The sequence below is a fragment of the Callorhinus ursinus genome, unplaced genomic scaffold (assembly GCF_003265705.2).
Source record: "Callorhinus ursinus isolate GAN/ISIS: 27379988/994484 unplaced genomic scaffold, GSC_fseal_2.0 scaffold1, whole genome shotgun sequence".
In the NCBI taxonomy this organism is placed as follows: Eukaryota; Metazoa; Chordata; class Mammalia; order Carnivora; family Otariidae; genus Callorhinus; species Callorhinus ursinus.
This window is the reverse complement of record NW_027397063.1, coordinates 136,265,686-136,286,172: the sequence shown is the minus strand read 5'-3', so window position 1 is coordinate 136,286,172 and position 20,487 is coordinate 136,265,686. Positions and strand designations below refer to the sequence as shown.

The window sequence follows — 20,487 nt, the reverse complement described above, 5'->3', positions numbered from 1 at the left end:
GGTTTTGTGGATTCCATAAAGGTCATCCACACCAGTAACGCCTTTATCATTAGAACAAAAATTAGTTTCAGTGGTTGGTCCCTGGGCACTTGTACCTCTTAGACATGCAGACCCCCGGGCTTGTCTTCCAGTATTCACTGTATTTGTCTCCTTTCTCTTCCATTTACCTACTCTCCCAACCTCTCTGCCCCTCTAGCCTCTAATCCCTGTTTCAACTTGCCATTCCTATTTTTTCCGGAACTTCTCATTTTCCAGCAAACCACTGTCTGTTGACTCTTCACCCCCCAGTGAACAGAAGCATACTTGTGCTGGTGTCTGGTATTGCATGTTGTGCGTCGTTGTGGAAGTGAGAGGTAGGGTCCTAAGGAGGACACCTCATTGCCTGGTTGCTCCTTCACTCTGCTGCTGTCCCTCATGATGTTTCTCTCATTTGAGGGTGGATATCTGAGGGTGGTGCTTTGGGTCTTCACCCCCACCTTCCGGCTTTCTGTGACCCTCAGAATATCAGATACTCTTTCTGACGTGGCTGGGTTTTCCGCTTTCTCCCGTAAAGGCGACATCTGGACAATGCTCGGGTCTTCGGTGTGACTCAGTTCGTCCCATGCCTCCGTGCCAAGGTACAGCATGTGGGGACAGATGCCATGCTCTCAAAACGCTGGGCCTCAGCGTGCTTGCTGACGGAGTAGAATTTGATGTTCAGTCTCTAGCTGCCTTTATTTTCTGTCCTTGGTCAAGTAGACTTTTCGGATAGCTGCAGATTGCTTGAACTCAGTTTTCTGTTGAAGAGATTATCTACTTAACGAATGCCTATTCTAGGACACTTATTTGGGCAAAAGATGGCAGTAGGTGCCCATCTTAATCTTCGCTAGAGTAGACCCCTCATACCTGCATGTCTGTGATTTAAGGGCTCTAGCATGGCCTTGCTCCCTGTTCAACAGGAGAAGTCTTCTTTCAAGGTCGGGTCATGTAGCCACCTAGCCTTCTCTCATAATGCCTCAAATCTAAGGATTCAGCCCTTTGAGTTAAGACACTAAAGTTATTAGGCATTTGCAAATAAAGAGGACATTAGTAGATCAAACTGCTTGTGTCGGCCTCAGCTCTCTGAGGGCCAGTGAAGAAAGGAGGAGACGGTGGTGAAGCAGGAAGGCTGGGTTGCATGCACTTATCTCAGGAAGGAGGGGGAGGGGGAGTAGGTGCGGGTGCAGGGGTGGAGCGGGGCCTGTGACAGGGAAATGAATGGGCCTGGAAGATGATTGTCTCTTTCACAGTTTTTCCTGGAACTGACCCAAACTGTAGTTCAGTTACATGTGTGTATTGAATAAAATGGATTGGAATTTCCTTCTCGTTTGGAATTTGCATTTGTATTGCAGAATTAAGATTTGTGTTAAAAAGAAGATGTGGAAGCAAAGTTCAGTATTTCCCTTACACCGTCTAACCTGAGTCATGATTTTGCTTCTGGCTTTGGCCCTCGGCCGGTGCCTCACAGATGTGCTGCACCGAACCAGGGAAGAAGTAGAGGTCTGTGCTTAAAGGCAGGAGCACGTCTGCAGATGCTGGGACTGTCTGACTAGAACACATCCCATCCTGAGAGCCCATCTCTCTTATGTGGTCTCAGACCCTTTGGTCCTTGAGAGGCCCAAGGTCAGCCCAGGGACAGATCTTCTTCCAAGAATCCAAGGAGAGCATGGGCCTCCTCTCCAGAAAAGGCCCAGACACACAATTTTTGTATCAAATATGAAGGGTAGTGGTATTACCTTTGGGGGGGGGGGTGTCCATAGTGCCCAGATTCAGAACCCGTGCTCTGGGGCACAAGTTCCTGTTGTGGACACACGGAGGAGTGTCCCTAAGCCCCAGCCTGCCATGAAGCTTTTTCCTGTCCATCAAATATACTTGTCCTTACCCCTATTTGCTCATAGGTATGAGTCACTTGATTTTTAGTAGCACCATATGCCCGGAGGTGCTCATGTGGCAGAAATATTGACTCATAATTTTTGTTTTTATTAAAAACCTCATTTTTCCAAGGCCTGTTTCTCTTTCAAACATATTCTGATTCCATTTTATCTTCAAGTTGGCATACGTTTTTATGGCTGGGCTGGCTCATTTGCAGAGATCTCGGGGGGATGGGGGAATTTGATGATTCTTCTTGCTTAGTAAGTCGCGTGAACTTTCTCAGCATTTATAAAGCCATTTCTCATTTTCAGTTTTCTTCTGAGATCGAGAAACACTGTTCTGCCACCTTGGAGCACCTCGAGGCAGTGGTCACAGCTTTACAAGCAGAAATCCAGAGGGATTAGAGGGTGCGGGCATGCAGGGTCCCCCAGGGGAGAAGCAGAGCACTGCGAGTGGGAGGGTGGGGCTCTGGAAGGGGCACATGGGCCTGATTATGGAATATAGATCCTGTGACCTTATCGATGTTTTCGGTTTCACAGCAGACCAGCAGAATCGACAAACTCTTGACCCTAACAGGGAAGAAGTTTTTCTGCCTTTAAAAGGCCAACAAAGCCTCGTTCTTCAAATTCTGAATTTCTTGCATTGCCAGTTAATAGCGGGTGCTTTGTGGATGCTGATGGAGCTGTCTTTATGTTGCCAGTTGACCTCTTTCTCACGGGGTTGACCAGTTCAATCCTCCTGTCTTCTCTCCTCTCGCCCTCCTTTTCGACCCACAATGGAGGGTGGTCTCACCTTTCTGCAAAAGACTGAGTTCCAGTGTGGGTGGAATTGGGGGTGTCCTCTAAGACATTCACTAACAACGTGATGAATGAAACCACCTTTGTTTTTGTCTTTTTTTAAGATTTTATATATTTGAGAGAGAGAGAGAGAGAGAGAGCATGAGCAGGGGGAGGGGCAGCGGGAGAGGGAGAAGCAGACTCCCTGCTAAGCAGGGAGCCTGACGACACAGGACTCTCTCAATCCCAGGACCCCAAGATCATGACCTGAGCCAAAGTCAGACGCCCAACCGACTGAGCCACCCAGGTGCCCCCTCCCTTTTTTTAACCCTGATTATTCACTTGAGTTTGGGTAGGAGAGGTTTTTGCAAATCATACTGTGAGAAGAAGGGCACATTCTCAGAAGCTCTGGGAGAGAGAAATACTGCCATCCTTGATTACACTTAGCCAGTTTGCTGGGGACCCAAGCCAGTAATGGTGTGTAGGGCTCCTCCTGGCCTTTCTTCCGCTGGCAGGACTTCAGAGCCCCCACAAGCTCTGACTTCTGGTCGCCTTGGAGTGAGTCAGCTTCTGGGGCCCGTGCACCAGCTTTAATTCTCTCTGCTTGAGCCAGCGTCTCTGAGAGGCATCACCAGACACAGAGGAAATGTAATGTTGGATCAAAGAGGAAGACCCGGGGACGTTTGTGTGCACACTGATGTGTGTACTTAGTATCACGTGGCAGGATATTGCAGAAAGACTTCCTGGCTACCCGAAGTCTGGGACAAGCTGGGTTTAATTTCCAAGTAAGGCAGACAGCAAGAGGAAGTGTGGTCCCAGGGGTCCTGTAAATATGTTGCAGCAGGTGTGACAATTGAGTGGGGAGGATGGCGATTTCCCTGTGTGCTGCTGTGTGGACAAATGGGAAATCACGTTTTCAGAAGAAAGGATCGTTCTGCTTCATAAAGCTTATGGCAGCCTCACTTGAGCAATTGATTTGTTTAGTCTGCTTTCAGTGCTCGGTGAGAACAACTAATTTCAAGCAGGAATAATTGCACTCAAGATGGCGGCTCCCTTTCCTGTGGAGACGGCCAAGGACTTTGCACACCACCATCCCCTCTTCCCCCAGTGTGGGTGAATGCTGATAGCTTGATTTGTTTTTGATTGTCCTTTTTCCTCCCAAAGCAAGATACCCAGGGCATTGTCCTCTCCTCCCCCAGCTGCCCCGCCCCTGTGTTGAGGGGAAGTCTACTAACACAGAGCCCTATCCACCAGGTCACTACAAAGGAAGTGGTAAGAGCTGCCCTTTTGCCATTGGAAGGGACTGGGTCTGAGCTTTCTGACTTTGGTGGTGTCTGGTTGGAACTCTAAACTCCCAGTGAAATGAGACCGCCATACTCTTCAACACTGAAATCCAGAGGAGGGAGAAGGAAGAGCCAGGAGGGGCAGGTTGGTGGGAAGATGACTCTGCTATTCCTAGCCTTTCAGCCGTTCTGGCTCAGTGGCCTTGGTAGCAGCACTGAGACACAGCAGGTGGGTGTCGAAGAGGTGAAGCTGGAAGAGAGGCAGGGTGGCCTTCGGAGCCCCTCCTTCTCCAGCTTCCCAGCACAGAATCAGGGCAGTCCACTCCCCCAATCCAGATTCATCTGGTGAGTCTCCCATGGAGCAGGATGGGGTTCAGGTCCTCAGTTATTTCAGTGTATCCTGGCAACACAAGCTTCCAATGATGTCAAACAACACACATTACGATGAGGCTGGAGATGAGGCACACGATGGGGGAACACGCAACTCTTGGCCGGGGTGGGGAGCCTACTCCTGTGGGCTTTACCGAGGTCTTCCCAACTCTCTCTCCAGAACTGAGGTTATTCAGAGGTGATTGAGAATAATTTGAGAAGTATGTCTATGGAAAATGTCTGTCTCGATGGAAATTTTTAAAATGCCTACCCCGGGGAAGAAGAGCATCTTATTTTCTCTGCAGAGTGTTGGTGAGGAATGGCCAACACGTGTATATTAGGCTGGTCAGTCACAACCACCTTAATCACTAAAATAACCTTGGGGTGTTGGAAGTTGGAAGTGCCTTTAGATAAAATGAGATGATTCTGCCTAGTGGGGTTTGTAAATCATTAGTTTTTGCGTAGACATATGGGCAAGTCTGTATCCTTTTCGTATTAATACCTCAAGCTCCTGCATTTCTGTATATCAAGTTCATTGGTCTGACCTGTCCTTGGTAATTAGAAACCATTGTATGTTTTTGCAGAGTGCTTGGGCTTACCTGTAAACAAGTACCATAAGAACACAGGTAAATGCGGAGTGGGGAATAGGGTTACTTCTTTTAGTAGAATCCCAAGGACAGCAAGTAGAATCCCGATAGCTAGAGTTCTTGATACTGGGCTCTTGGAAGATGCTGTGCTCCGTAATCCCTCTTGTACATTCTGCTCATTAACTTGCCTGTTAACTCTGTAATTGGAAAAATCAGAATCAAGCAATTGAATTAATAAACTTGCATTGAGGAAAGCAGGGTCTGTTGGCTAGCATGAGTTTCAGCATTATAAACTTTCCATGTTTTCCTTAAATTTTTATTTTTGTCTCCCTTCCTAAATTAATGCCAGCTCTGAGACTTTTTTTTTTTTTTATGCTTGCTGTAGTGAAATTAATTGATGTGAGTAGAAATAGTCTCAGAGTGTATCTTCTCGTAACCAAGGTAATTTCAGTCTGTCTCGGGGGTATCTGACTTTTGCTTATTAACAGAAAAGTTACCATTAGATATAAAGTGTTCTGGGTTGTGTAAATTAAAAGGAAAATATTGTATGGGAATAGTCCAGGTAAGGGAGCTCATACCCATATAGTTTTTTGAAGAGCGAGAAACTTTTTTTTTTTGGTTGGAGGAAGTCCTTAGGCCAGAAAGTTCACTAATAGGGGATGATGAGGAAAATGAATGGGCATGCACAATAGCTAACGTATCCCCAAAAGGGCCTACACCCCGAAAGAGTCCTCTTTCACCCTGTGGCTAATAGGGCTGGCTTCCAGAGAAACTCTTTGTGGGGCAGTATTGGGCCCCTTCCATCATTGCTAAGCATATCTGTCCCTATGCTGCGCTTCTAACTTCTGCTGGACCAGCTGGTGATTTTTATCAATGGTCTCATTTTAGCCAAACTCAGGCCCTGAACTGGTTTTGTCCGAAGATGAAAAAAGTGACACTGAAGATAAGGAAGAGACAGAATTGGGTGTCATGGAGGATCAACGGAGTATAATTCTCCATCTCATTTCACAGCTCAAACTGGGAATGGATTTGACCAAGGTAGGTTGGCATGTCCCACTGGGTGTGCAGCCAGTGGCTTGGGTTCTGTCTCCCCTCACCCCCCCACCCCTAAGCCTCCTCTCTTTACATCTCTTCACCGGGGTGAGACTGGGGAAGGAGAGTGGGAAAAAGGCCAGAATGGCACTCGAGCATGGATATTCCAAGGGATAATTTGAAAGGATGTTTTTCCGTAAATGCCCCTCTCAGAGCATAAGCGTCACATTTGACCCTTTAGAGAAGCTGCAATTCTAGCGTCAGAAGAAACACAGGAGATGATAGGGAAAATTCAAGATAAGATTTCTTTGATTGAAGATTGAAAATTGAAGATGTAGAGACAGATGAGGCATATTGGCCCCAGAGAGAAAAATGGGAGGAAGGAAAATGGCGGCCCCGGGAGTGATGCCACTGCGTGCAGGGCCATAACCTGCTGCCAGTTAGTATTAAGCTTTAACAGCCAGTCCCCAAAGGGCAGCCTTGTGGGGAACTCAGATCCCATTACCCACCTGCAAGGAAACAGACCTGCTATTTGGTGGAAGTGTGCTGACTCTCTTCCTGGGGGCAGCATCAGGAGAACCCTGTGTCCTGACTACTGAAGGCGAGTTGTTGGGCCCATAGAGATCCTCCGTCACCCTGAGCGGTGGCTTCATTCTGGAGGCGAGCAGAGAAAGCGGTTTTGTAGGTAGCTGAAGGGTTGTATGGTGGCATTGGGGGACGGTGCCCACCTGGTTCCATTTCTAGCCAGATACTGAATCCTGATGTCTCCCTGGAAGGGTGTGGTGAGATTAGAGGGAGCAAGCAGGGCCCCAGGCCCGTGCTGGACTCGTAATAGGCACGACATCACTCTTAACCTCACCAAACGCTTCCTGTGTGATGAGACTGTGTGGTGTGGTAGAGGGACAACTACTCGGGAGAGACCCAGTGGGGAGGGTGTGTTGGGGAATGGAGGTTCTAGAACCTGAAGGCCAGCCAGAAAAATGTGGGCATGCTTGAGATGGTCCACGCCACTAAAGGCACCCCCTGTGGAAGCCGCCTTGAGGGTGGTTGGGTTGTTTGGCTGCCGTGACAGGTCTAGACACCACAGGTTCACCTCAGACTGTGCCAGAGGCCAGAGAACCTGGCGGGGAGGGGCGGGTGTGAGAGATTCTTTGAAGAGGAAGATGACAAGATGGTGACTGACCGCTTACAGGGGACCGAGGAGTTGGGAGCCTCAAAGAGGACAGAAAAGCCTTTTCCACAGAATGTTTTCTGTGTTTGAATGTGAGCGTGTCACTGTGGCACTTTAAAGAAAATGGTGGCCCCACGCTGGGGAGGCCTGACGTCAGAAGGTTTCCTGCCTTCGCCACTCTCTGCCCTCTGCTTGAATCTGCTCACCTCACCGTGAAGACCCGCTTTGTGTTATCTTGCCTAATTCCCTTCATTTCAGCCATCTGGCTCTAGAATGGTCCTGTCCATTTTGCTAGAGGAATCATTTAACTGCTTGCCTTTTTATTTATGGGTTTATTTTAAAGATTTATTTATTTGTTTTAGAGTGTGAGAGAGAGCAGGGGAGGGGAGAGGCAGAGGTAGAGGGAAAGAGTCTCAAGTACACTTCCCACTGAGTGTGGAGCCTGATGCAGGGCTCAGTCCCACGACCCTGAGATCATGACTGGAGCTGAAATCAAGAGTCGGATGTTTAACCGACTGAGCCACCCAGCCGCCCCTCAATGCTTGCCTTTTTAAAAGCCACTTCTTTTTTATTCTTGTGGATTCGTGGATACTTCAGATAGAGCTTGAGTTAAGATCTGGTGGAAGGAATGTGGGTAATAATACATGCTAGTATGATCTAAAACCACATTTCCAAACTGTGGGCCATGACCCATTTAGTAGGTTGTAAAACCAATGTGTGGGTCAGATGATCATTTCTAAAAAATGAAGTAAAACCCAATGGAAAATCTCAGCGTGTACTGCCGATAAAATTTTTACTTCAGTTCTGTTGATGCATGTGTACTGGGTCACAATGTAAAACATATTCTCGTTGTGGATCGTATTAAAAAATATTTGTGAAACATTGATGTAGAATCATGAATGGCATAGGAGAGAGAATGTCAGAGGCACTGAAATTGTCCAGGTCAGGTGTGGAGGAGCGCAATACAATACTGAGAGGGCTCTATTACGCAGGTTGAATGTCTCAGAGACTTCACGTTATGGCTCTCTTGTTTTAAAATAAATCCTAGGAACCGTGCATCTCCTGTTATTATTTTGTTAGGATATAATTGCTTTGCATTTCAGGAGCCACGGTCTATTCCTAAAAGAGCAACTGTTACGTTTATCCAATACTCAGTTGGCTCTTTGAAAGGAAAGCTTTTCTAGTCTGTAGTTCATTAACTTATTTCCTGGGAAGAAGCTATTATTCGAAAACCAAGGGAAGAGTTAATGAGCTGAAATGCTTGTGAGAAGAAGAGGTAAACCTTCTGTTGCATCATAGAAAGGTTGATGAAAGTCTCTTTGCTTACTGTCTCCTTTTGTCTTCTTGGCATTTGCCCATATCATGGTGTTAAGCTTGTGCCAGACTGGCAGTGTATGAACTTAGCCCAGTTACAACATCTGATGAGCAGGCACCCTGGGTCTTCTTTGAAGAATGGAGCTCTGGTCACTCTCCATAAAACCACCCCATCTTTGAGGAGGTGGCCAGTATTGATGCATCCACAAGTCACCAGCATGGCTGGGCATCCAATGTGACATTTTGCCTGAGTTAATTAACTGTGGTCACCAGACAGGGCCAGTTTCGTGGGCGTGTGACCAGTGGAGTAGTCACACAGCCCCCTGTGTTCAGAGGCGTCCCGTGCTTGATAGAATGTTCTACTGTTGCTCCCTTGAAATTATTTTTTTTTAACTCTTTTATTTATTTACCTGAGAGAGAGCATGAGCACGAGCTGGGGAAGGGGAGGGGCAGAGGAAGAAGCAGACTCCCTGCTGAGCAGGGAGCCCAAGCACGGGGCTCGATCATAGGACCCTGGGATCATGACCCCAGCCGAAGGCAGACGCTTAACTGACCAAGCCACCCAGGCGCCCTCTCTTGAAATTCTTAATAACTTTGAATAAGGGGATTTTCATTTTCATTTTCCACTTTGCCCCCACAAAATATGCAGCTGATCCTCCCACTAAAAGCACCCCTTTCTGCCCTCCTCCCTCAGCTATGCTTCCGCAACCCCAAGTTGCTGGTGAATACCTCCGCTGGATGACCTGCTCCATTTCCACAAATTGTGGGTAGACTAGAAAGGAAAAAGGAGAGAGAAAGAAGGAACCACAGAAAGATGGTGGGCCACAGAAGGTCTCTTTGAGGAAGGGCCATTTAGGTTGAGGCCGAAGGATGATGGGCATTAGTGGAAGGAGCGAGAGGGCATTCCTGGCAGAAGGAACAGCATGGGCAAAGCTGGAGAGCACAAGGCAGTGTGCCTGGAGTCCCATGTGTGCTGACGAGTGGCACGCTTGAACCGGACCTGGAGTGGGTAGCCGTGTCACGTCCTGTGGACCCTTGTGGGTCCCACGAAGGAGGGCGAACTTGATCCTGAGGGCAACAAGAAAGCTTTGGAGGGTTTGATGTAGGTGAGAAACACGAGGAGGAGGTGCTGTGCTCCGCCTGGCCTCCAGGGAGGGGGGCCACAGAATGCCGGGGGGAGCTAGGAGGTCTGTGACCTTCTTAACCTGCTCTCCAGGGATATAAAAGACCACCATGAGTAACGCATACGTTCACATACTTATGGAGCTGCACGCACACCTGCCGGATAGTGTTCTAGACGCTGGGAGTGCACCCAGCATCCACACCCTCCTGGAGCTCGTGGGATGACGGAAGGAGGCAGACAGTACACGAGAGAGGAGAATCCAGAGCTGAGAACAGTGCAGAGAAGCAGAGCCTGGCGGGAGGGTGAAAGGTGAAGCACGGGGGACGGGGACAGGCCCTCCTCGCGGCGCTGCTCGGGGTGGGTGCTCCCGGCCACTGTTGGACCAGAGACAACGTTCAGATGAGGGGTTCAGCCAGGTGACTGTGCAGTGGAGGTGTCTGAGGGCCCTTGTTTGGCGTTTTGAGGGTGAGCAGGGATGACTCAAGAGTGAATTGGGTGGGTCGGCAGGAAATGGACTTGGCAGGACAGAAGTGGGGGGGGTACTCCTAGGACACCGTAAGGACTTGGGATATTACTCTGAGTGACATGGTGGCCACTGGAGAGTTTTGAGCAAAGAAACACAGCGACCCTTCTTGTAAAGGATTATTTTGCCTCTCGTGGAAGGTAAACTGGGGTGCGGGTGAGTGGGCTGCAGGCAGTGGGGGGAAGGGTAGACGCAGGGAGGAGGTGAGAGATGATGGCGGAGTGACAGTGGCAGAGTTCGGATGTCCCCACAGGGTATGGGTGTCCTGATCGCTTATGGCTCGGATGTGGAGCGTAAGGGAAAGAGGGGTAAGGAGTGACTCTGGGATTCTGACCTGAGCCACCGGAAGACTAAACACTAGATTCAGCCACATTTGTTTCTGTGACCTATTGCTGAGGACTTAACCACCTCAAATGTCATGGCTTTGAATAGCCATTTTGTTTGTCCTCAGCTGTGCAGTCTGGGCTGGGCTCGGCTGGACGGTCCTGCTGTCGGCCTTGTCCACGGTCACTCACAGGTCTCTGGTCCGCTGGTGGGTCGGTGGGGGGGCTGGACATGGCTGAGATAGCAGCGCCCCGCTCTCTCTCCATGCAGTCTTACGGTCTCTGTCTGTGTATCCTTCCCACGTGGTCTGTCCAGCTGGGGAGCCAGGCATCTTACGGGGTGGCTCCAAGTCCCCATGAGGACAAGAGTGAAGCGGAGAAGTGTTTTTAAAACTTAGGCTCCAGAGCGGCACAGTGTCACTTGCTCCGTATTGATTAAAACAAGTGTGCTCTGCAGGAGCTGGGGTGCACTGGGGGCCACCAGGGCCCCAGACGGCCCCCGCCCTTACGGAGGAGGGGAAGACCATGGCAAGAGCAGGCTGGGGGCTATCACGAATTTGTCATGGATCTCTTAGGCCTGAGGTAGCTGGTATTTAGGCATCCAGGTAGGGAGGGTATGGAGGCAGTTGGTATAGAGTCTGAGGGTTATGAGTGAGGTTCAGGTGCAAGGTCGAGAACCAACAAGGAACAGAGGGTGTTTGAAGCCAGGAGATGGGAATGAGTTCCTCTGGGGAGTGAGTGGAGATGTAGGGGATGTCCAAGGCCTGAGTCCTGTGATACTTCAATATGTGGAGGTTGGGGGCATGAGAAGGATCCAGGAAAGGAGCTTGAGAAGGGCCAGGCAGGGAGGTAGGACAGAAACCAGAGGAGTGTGAGGTCCTGGAGCCACGGGAAAAGAGTGCTTCCAGGAGAGAGGAGCCGTCGGCTGTGAGCAATTGCCGGGGAGGTGTCCAGAAAGGTCGGGCCTGGAAATAGACTGTTGCATTTGTTTCTGTCGAGGTCTGATGGGGGGTGGGCGCCAGGGAGATCGGGAAGACCGGTGGTGGCGGAGAGAAGAGATGGCTGTCTCAAGAGCTTGGAATATAGTAAAGGGAGAGCAGAAGGTTGGGTGGAAGCTGGAGGCGGACCGGGACGTGGGAGGCTCGGCTTCTGAAGGTGTCTGGGTGCCGGTGGGAGCAGAGAGGGGAGGGGTGGTGGCTGCAGGAACCCGAGTAGTAGGAGGGTGTGGGGCCCAGAGCACGGGCGGAGGGTCACCCTTCGATGGGACGGTGCAGCCATTGCCTCCGGGGAGAAGGCAGAGCCCAGGACGTTGGCTGGAGAGCCGGACTGTCAGGGTGGCAGCCTGGCTGAGTTCCCTAGGCTGAGTGCCTCAGTTTCCTTACTGTGAACCCGGGAGAGCTGTACCTTCTGTGGGGCTGCTCTGCGTGTGCCCGGCATGTGAGGGCGTCCGAGCGGGGCCTGGTGAGTGCCGCGGGAGGGTTGGCTCGGGATGATGGTGTGCACACGGTCATCACGCTTGTCCCCATGTCCACAGAAGTAGTGGGCTCATGTGAGAGATTGGAGGAGGGAGGAGATAGCAACAGGAAAGGAGTGGTGGTCTCAGGGTGGCCTGGGAGGTAGGAGGATGGCTACACCCTCCCACAGGGGCACTTAAGTTTGCTGTCGGTCACGGATGTAAAAGGTGCCTCTTTCCCTCCAGGGAGGTTGAGCCGCAGGTTGAGGCGTGGAGAATGGGAGGAGCTGGATTAAGGCAGAGTTGAGGTTCACTCGGTTAGAACCCGAGCGGGAGAAAGTGGCAGAGCTGCAGGGCAGGGGGGGTGCGGCAGGGATCAGAGGGGTAAGTGTAAGGTGGGGCCATGGACTCCACGCCCGTGTGGTGGGAAACGAGGCTGCAAGGAGGTGGGGGACAGAAGAGGGTCAACAGGCTGTCGTTCTTGATGGGGCTGGGATGAGGCAGAGTGTGGTGGGACCTCAGGGGGACTGGGTGGAGAGTGGCATGCTTGGAACTGAGATTATGGAGGACGGTGGTAGTTATGGGTAGCAAGGTGACCCACCCACATGGATTCCTCGGGGGCGGGGGGGCTAGCCTAAACTCCAGTTTTACGGGATCAGGTGAGAGGGAGATCTTCTAGAACAGTGGATTTCGTGTTGTTCCAGATGGCGCAGCTGATTCCACAAAGTAGGTGGGAGTTTTGGGGATAGAGATTGTGGTTAAAAGTAGTACAAGACAAAGGGAGGGGGGGATTGGGCTCTCCTCAGGTGAGGAATTCCCTGACCCTCAAGGTACACGGTGCCTATCCCATTGTTACCCGAAACGGGGTTCCCCTCTTGGTGAGTGTCAAGCCAAAAGACACAACTGAGCCAAAGACTAGGAAAAAGAAGGATTTTACTTGCCGCAAATAAAGGAGAACACCAGGGATCTTTCCCAAAGCAGTGTCTCCCTGAACAACGAAATCGGGGCAGTTTTAAGCTAAGGGAGGCATACACATTCACGAAGGGACTTGCGCAGTGGTGAAGACAGTGGGATTGGGGCAGAAGTCCCCTTAGGGTGACAGAGTTTAGGTCAAAGTCAGGAGCCAGGGTCATCATCACCAAATCTCTGGCTCCTCTTGGGCCGGCGTCTGAGTCCTCAGGGGACTTTAGATCCCGCAAAGAGAACTCAGGAATGTGCGTCCAGTCCACCTTTACCTCTGAACCTGTCCTGGGGGTTTTACTACTGATTTACCATCTCTGATAAGGCTATCTGCTGGCCCGAGAATGGCCATTCTTACCTTCTTTCACAAGGTGGCAGGGTTGGGGGGGGCACCTCAAATGACCTTTCTTATGTCAAGAAAGCTAGGTCTGAATACCCAACTTTTACATCAACGTGGATGGGACTGGGGGAGATGATGCTAAGTGAAATAAGTCAAGCAGAGAAAGTCAATTATCATATGGTTTCACTTATTTGTGGAACATACGGAATAGCCTGGAGGACATTAGGAGAAGGAAGGGAAAGATGAAGGGGGGAAATCGGAGGGAGAGAGGAACCATGAGAGACTATGGACTCTGAGAAACAAACTGAGGGTTCTAGAGGGGCGGGGGGTGGGGGATGGGTTAGCCCGGTGATGGCTATTAAGGAGGGCACGTTCTGCATGGAGGAGTGGGGGTTGTACGAAAACAATGGATCGTGGATCACCACATCAAAAACTAATGATGTAATGTATGGTGACTAACATAACATAATAAAGTTAAAAAAAAAAAAAGAAAGCTAGGTCTCCCTCCTTCTTTTTCCAGGGACCCCGAACTCTCTCTGCAATTAGTAATTACGTAAGACAAGATTCTCACTTTGTGAGAGAGGCTTGCCGAGATAATTTGTAAATTTCTTCAATTCCTAAAGAATCACTTGAATGGTTACAGTAGCATTATTTGTAAAACCAGGTGGAGATCCCGTGCATGGTTGTGGTTCGTTGACCCCACAAATCCCACTACAGCAAACAGCCGTGTCCTCACCCGGGGGCTTGAGGAAGAGAGTGCTGTCCTTCCCTGTGTACTCGTGACTGGCCGCATAACCTTCCACCAAGTTGCTACATGGTCTTGGACGTCCTCAGCAACTAGTGTGATGGGTCCTGTGTGTCTCTGCGGCTTCTTGATCCTGGCATGAGGTCGCAGACGTCTTGGGCGTACGAGTTTTCTCCTTTGGTGGTTTTAGTAGGCTAAATTTCCAGGTTTAGTCATGGTATGCCAAAGATCGGTGTTGCTAGATTCAGCTCCTCCTTCCAAGGGGGAAGTTTTTGTGAGGAAGGTCAGAAGAGCCAGGGTAAACCGTGGAAATGAACCCCCACAAGCACAGCTGTGGGTACACAGTGTCCCGTTCTCCCAAGTATCATGTCTGCTTCCCTTCCTGATGCCTTTGGCTCTTCTCTCCAGATCTTGTTGTTCTTGTTGTTTTTAAAGATTTTATTTAAGAAAGAGAGAGAGAACACAAGCCCCTCGGGTAGGAGGTGGGGAGGCAGAGGGAGAAGCCGACTCCCCGCTGAGCATGGAGCCCGACATGGGGCTCGATCCCAGGACCCTGGGCCGAAGGCAGACATTTAACCGACTGAACCACCCAGGCACACCTCCAAAGCTTGCTTTTAATACACTGTCAAGTAAAGCCCACTCCTTCTCCTGAAATGCTTGCCTTTTAGTAGAAAACCCAGTAGTAACCTGGCTTCCTGAAGCTTGTCTGGATGCATCTGTATCGTGGAGGGGCCGGTGTGTGTCATTTCTGTACTCCCTCCCTATGCTGTTGGCAGGAGCTCTTCAATCCTGCTTTTCCGGGAAGATTCTGAGTGATGGTGCATCTTCTGGCCTGCGGGCAGTGAGGGATCCAGCCTAGACCTCAACCGAGCAGAATTGGTTCACATTCCAGCTCTCTACTTACGTAGCCTTTCTGGGCCTCCGTTTTCTCATCTGTAAAATGGAATTGTCCTATCTGCTGACAGGGGATTCAGAAGACCAAACAAGATGATGTGAAGCCCAAAGCACTGAGCCTGGCCTGAGTTCTACATCTCGTTTAAGTTTGAAACATTCAAACTTACCACTTACGTTCTTACCACCTTTCCTTGTTTTAGACAACTATTTCTCCTTTTTCTCAAATAATCTAGTATTTACAGACGCACCAGAGGTGGTCCCAGGGGTTGCTCTGGTCATTGAGACTTACTTTTAGTCTTCAGCTTTGTCACTGAAATATTTTGTGACAGGTTTGTGTCTGATCTACCCTGTTCTTAGCTTCCTCGAGTCTCTGGGTGAAGAGGTAGATCCCCGATGATAACAACCACCAGCAGCGTGAGCACGTACTGTGTGGGCACAGGGCTGATTCTGCACTCATTTAATACTCACAAAACCCCTACGAGGTTGCTATTCTTATTTTCCCTGTTTTACAGTAGAGGAATTGAGTCTTAGAGAGATGAGCCTGCCCAAGTACACAAGGCCATAGCCGCCAAGAGATGAATGTCAGCCCCCAGCTTCTGCTTCCCTTCTGCAAGCCCACATCTGGGACTCTGAGGGAACCCGGGAGTTGATTTTCACAGCTGTAGCTCTCTTTAGTACACATCTTCTTGGGAGAAGTAACATCTTATTTCAGACTCTTCCCACCCAACGAAAGTTTCGGTGAATGCCTTTCATGATGTTCCAAGCACTGTGAGGTCATGTGAAGGGGGCTGGCACTTTTTTTTTTAAAAGATTTTTATTTATTAGAGAGCGAGCGAGAGAGAGAACGAGTGGGGGGGGAGGGGCAGATGCAGGACTCCATCCCGCGACCCTGGGATCATGACCTGAGCCCAAGGCAGCTGCTTAACTGACTGAGGCACCCAGGAGCCCCGGAAGCTGGCATTTTAAGGAAAGCCAGGGGAGTGTCCTGTTGGCTAAGGAAAGAACCCTTTGGCAGCTGGATTATCTACCCTTTCTTTTGTAAGGTTGGAGTTTTGTGTACTTCCCCTGGTTTCCTTAAAGGGTTACAGAGATCAGTCTCGGTGGATGGTTTCAGCCTCTCTGTGCTGCCTCTTTGGCCCTGGGTGGGTCTGCCCCTCTCAGGACGGAGTTCTGGAGATGATTCTCAGGGTTATTAAGTTAATGGATGTTTCTTTGGGGAAAATTGCACCTGCTCTTGGCCTTTCTTTGCAGAAGCCTGCTGTGTTCCCTGTTTCGGGGGAAGAGACTCTGACTCTTTCTTTGGACCCTCTCACTGTCTTGCTGGGTGATTGATTATTTCAAAGTTCTAAGAGCCCAACCCGGAGATTAGTTACTTCTAGACTGATGCAACTTTAAATGTAATTAATTGTTCTCTGAGTGCCGAATGCAGATCTTCTTCTTTTTTTTTTTTTTCTTTCCCCAAAGTAGTTCATTGTCTTAATTATGTTCATGGGAGGAAAGGCAGCCCTTATTGATGGCTCAATAAATCTGCGGTAGGGATCCCAGCCATTGGGATGCTGTTGGTCTGCACGGCTGGGCCATCACTCATGTCCCCCTTGGAGGCAGACAGCCCAGTTAGCATTCGCTGCTTCTTGGCTGTGTCCCCAGTGTCCACTGCCCATGGAACAGATGATGAAGTGACTGATTTGCAAAGGCACGCACACACACGCACAAAAGGCAGGGAGATCGTATGAGAGAGAGAGAAATCTGCCTTAGTGAAAAGCATGTTATCTTGCCTGAAATGTTCAGGGCCCTGGTGTTGAAAGGCATTGATCTGGTATTCCTCACAGCCAACAACAAGACAGACCCGACAAGGGATGAAAGGAGAAATCGTCCTTCCACTGCCAGTCTGTACTCCTCCGTCTCTCCAGGTATCCTACTTTCTCCAGCCCTGACAAAGCCACAGTAGCATTTTCAAGTGTAGACTATATATCCAAGGGGCGCCTGGGTGGCTCAGTCGTTAAGCGTCTGCCTTCGGCTCAGGTCATGATCCCGGGGCCCTGGGATCGAGCCCCGCGTCGGGCTCCCTGCTCCGCGGGAAGCCTGCTTCTCCCTCCCCCACTCCCCCTGCTTGTGTTCCCTCTCTCGCTGTGTCTCTCTGTCAAATAAATAAATAAAATCTAAAAAAAAAAAAAAAGGAATATATATCCAAGTGAGTCGGACTTGCTGGTGGCCGTGAGAGCACGTCCCCTGGGTCTGCAGTTTGGGGAGGTGGCTTTGAAAATTGATGCGTTCTCAGGTATCGCGTCACTAGAAGAGCCTTCTTTCTTCTCCCTCCACCTTTTTATTTTGCGCATTTTCCAGTCTGTGGTAGAGCTACAAGAATAGTACAGTGACCTGCCCTGTAGCCTTCCCCAGTATTTGCCAGTTGTTCCCATTTTGCTGCTCTGCTTTTCTTCTCCCTTCTGCCCGCTCTCCCACTCTCTCTATTTCTCTCTCCCTCTCCTCTCGCTCTGCAGCCACACAGACGCACCTGCACATATGCGTGTATGTCTGGTTCTGGGTGAACCATTTCCAAGTACGTTGCACCCATGTTCGTTCTCCCTTGCATCGGTCAGTGTGCATCTCCTGACGACAAGGACGTTCTCCCACACAACACACTTGACACACTCGGGAAATGTAATGTTGACACATTACACATATTTCATATGTGGCCCGCAGTAAAGATTCCTCAAACTGTCCCAGTAATGCTCTTATTTTTAAGTTTTAAAGTATTTTTATTTATTAGAGAGAGTGTGGCGAGCACATGAGCTGGGGGAGGGGCAGAGGGAGAAGCAGACTCCCTGCTGAGCGGGGGAGCCCGATGACCCGGGGCTCCACCCCAGGACCCTGGGATCATGACCTGAGCCGAAGGCAGACGCTTAACCGACTGAGCCCCCAGGAGCCCCCCAGTAATGCACAACAAGCGTTGTGGATGCCACGGTGGAGACGTGTAGGGTGTGGCAAGGATCTGAAGGAGGGAGTTGTTGGTTTAGCCTTAGGACCAGGAGCTGTCAGAAGAAGCTTCACTGAGAAGGCTACCCTTGAGCGGAATAGCTGTCCATCATTCAGACAAAGCAGGAGGAGGGCAGAAAAGGGAAAACAGTATTTGGGTGTGTGGAGGGGTGGGTACTTGTAAGGGGACCGCTGGGGGCAGAAAGGGAGGTGGGGGCCAGACTGGACTTCATTTATCTCTTGTAGAGATTCTAGAGAGATGGGCCTGGCTGTGGTGTGGAGTAGAAATCAAGGTGGGCCTGACAAAAAGCCGGGAGGCCAGTTAGGAAGCCGTAGCCACACTTTTGCAGATGGGGGGCACTGTGCTTGCCTTTCTTCATTGCCGATGGTCTCCCTCCCGGTGGTAATTAATAATTTTTGGACAGGTGGATTGCCTAGTCATTCCAGGAGGAGTAAATGGGCCAGAAGGTGGGGTTCATGTGCCCCCCTTTCCCGTGTGCCACTTCCTGCCCCCCACTTATTTTTTTTTTAAAGATTTGTTTATTTTAGAGAGAGCAAGAGCATGCATACAGGCGCAAGTAGGGGGCGGGAACAGAGGCAGAGGGAGAAGCAGACTCCCCACTGAGCGGGGAGCCCGATGGGGGGCTTAATCCCAGGACCCTGAGATCATGACCTGAGCCGAAATCAGGAGTTGGACGCTTAACCGACTGAGGCTCCCAGGCGCCCCCTTGCCCCCCACTAATTAATCAGCAGCCGTAGGTGAGATGGCCCAGCCGTCCCAGTTGTTCTGCTCGGGAATTCTTACCTCCCTAGTCCGCCGAGGGGAAGAAAAGGCTGCTGTTAGCCAGAAGCAGATACCTGTGATGTGTCAGGGGTAATGGGAAGAATTTGCGCCCCTGAGAGCCCCACGGGAAGAGCAGACGCACAGTGATGGCCGGTGAATGATGACCTGTCCCCACAAAAGACATAAGGAAATAATCACAGTGGCCTGTGAAGGCCATCCTGAGCCAGAATGTACTTTACCTGGCCCGCTCAGATCCCTGGGCAGCCAGGTCCTCAGTGTTGTCAAGTTTTGGCCGAAAGAAAATGCGGAAATCTCCATTGATCCGCATAGTTGTGTTTTAAGTGATGTATTTTTTTTCCCAGTATATTGTAAATGAAAAGCGGAAAGATACTCAGAAAAAAATGTAAAAATCACTCAGATCTAACAGCAAGAATTACATGTTAACATTTGGGGTTTTTTTTTATCATGGTGTTACATGTTTAACTTTATATCTGGCTGCTTTTTTACGTGACACGTGTACATACTCCTTCCTCGAACACAATATTTCAGAAGCGTTAATAAAAATACCAGAGTCAGGGAGCCTGGGTGGCTCAGTTGTTAAGCATCTGCCTTCGTTCGGCTCATGTCATGATTTTGGGGTCCTGGGATCGAGCCCCGCATCGGACTCCCTGCTCCACGGGGAGTCTGCTTCTCCTTCTCCCTCTGCTGCTCCCCCTGCTTGTGCTCTCTCTCTCTGTCAAATAAATAAATAAAATCTTAAAAAAAAAAAAAAAGATACAAGAGTCACCTCTCCAGTGGGCTGGGCTTTTTCCAGTTTCCTCAGAAACCTCTATGCTTTGCTGATCTCCTGTCTGCCTGTCTGTCTCTTTCTCTCAGGACATCTCTCTTCCATTGTATCTACATCTTTTTCAAGGAAGGGTCTGAGCAAACCCAGGTGGAGGCAGGGTTGTAGATCTCTAAGCCTTTTGACATTCGTGGTCAGAGACTATTTTCTCGGGAGTTGGGGCCTATGTGGAGGAAGGGCAGACTGAGTCCTGAGGAGGGATTCGAAGCCGGCTGCATGGCCTTGATCTCCTGTGCCCCCACCCCCGTGATTCCACATGAGGAGGAGAACGTGCGATGCTCCGGGTCAAAGCGAGCTATGCCTTGCAGCCAAGTGGGTGGACTATTAATACCCAATAACGAAAGTCATTTTAAGATCACTCTCGAGCGGTGAGAAACCATAGTAATGAGTGACCTGCTTTCCAGCCCAGTTTCACAATGGCCTTCATTGGCTTTACCTGACCTCCTTACTGGGGTTGTAGGGCCCCTGATGACCGCGTGGATCCACTCTGGACCCACGAGGAGTCCCTGTCTTGTCCCCGACAGAGTCATCCAGATCTCTACTCCTCTTTAGTAGTGGTACCGGAAACAAACCTAGGAGTAGCCCCTGTGCCAGTCCATGTACCAGAAGATGCTGTTTTAAGTGCCAGCTCACTTCTTTGTCACTTCTGCTTATTTCTTCTGGGCCAGCCTTGCCGAGCTGCCTTCACCCGTGGCTCCTCTCCTCGACGGCAGCTCTCTGGACATTTGCTGGCCCACTAATTGGTCTTCCCTCCCAGAGACCTGGGCCAAGGGGCCCTTTCCTCACTCCTGCTCTCCCTTGATCATGTTGGGATTTGTATGCTACTCTTCTAACAGAGATCTCCAAATAGACACTCTCAGTGGTGGCGTGTGTGGGTCAACCTGGACCCCCTCTGATGCGGCACCAGCAAAGCCCCAGGGTCCGTGTTCGTGGGGACACACTGGCACCCCCCCTTGGTTGTGTCTGATGTCAGGAAGAAAAGGAAAAAGTCCTTCGAGCTCTTTTCTTCATATCTTTAAGTAACAAGGAGTAAAAGAGGGTATTTTTTTTTAAGATTTTATTTATTTGACACAGACACAGCAAGAGAGGGAACACAAGCAGGG

The 20,487-nt window shown here is 50.0% G+C and overlaps 1 protein-coding gene across 4 annotated transcripts in view; it reads left to right on the top strand.

The window, feature by feature from the left end:
• The window catches only part of OSBPL10 (oxysterol binding protein like 10), a 307,228-nt gene that overhangs the window by 268,885 nt on the left and 17,856 nt on the right, over positions 1–20,487 (top strand). For 3 of the 4 annotated variants that reach the window (XM_073901195.1, XM_025883402.2, XM_073901198.1), the window contains one exon: positions 5,794–5,943. The exons of the other annotated variant lie outside the window; for it this stretch is intronic. In XM_073901195.1, coding sequence (XP_073757296.1) covers positions 5,794–5,943 — 150 coding nt within the window. The remainder of the gene's footprint in view (positions 1–5,793; positions 5,944–20,487) is intronic. 4 annotated transcript variants of the gene reach the window in all.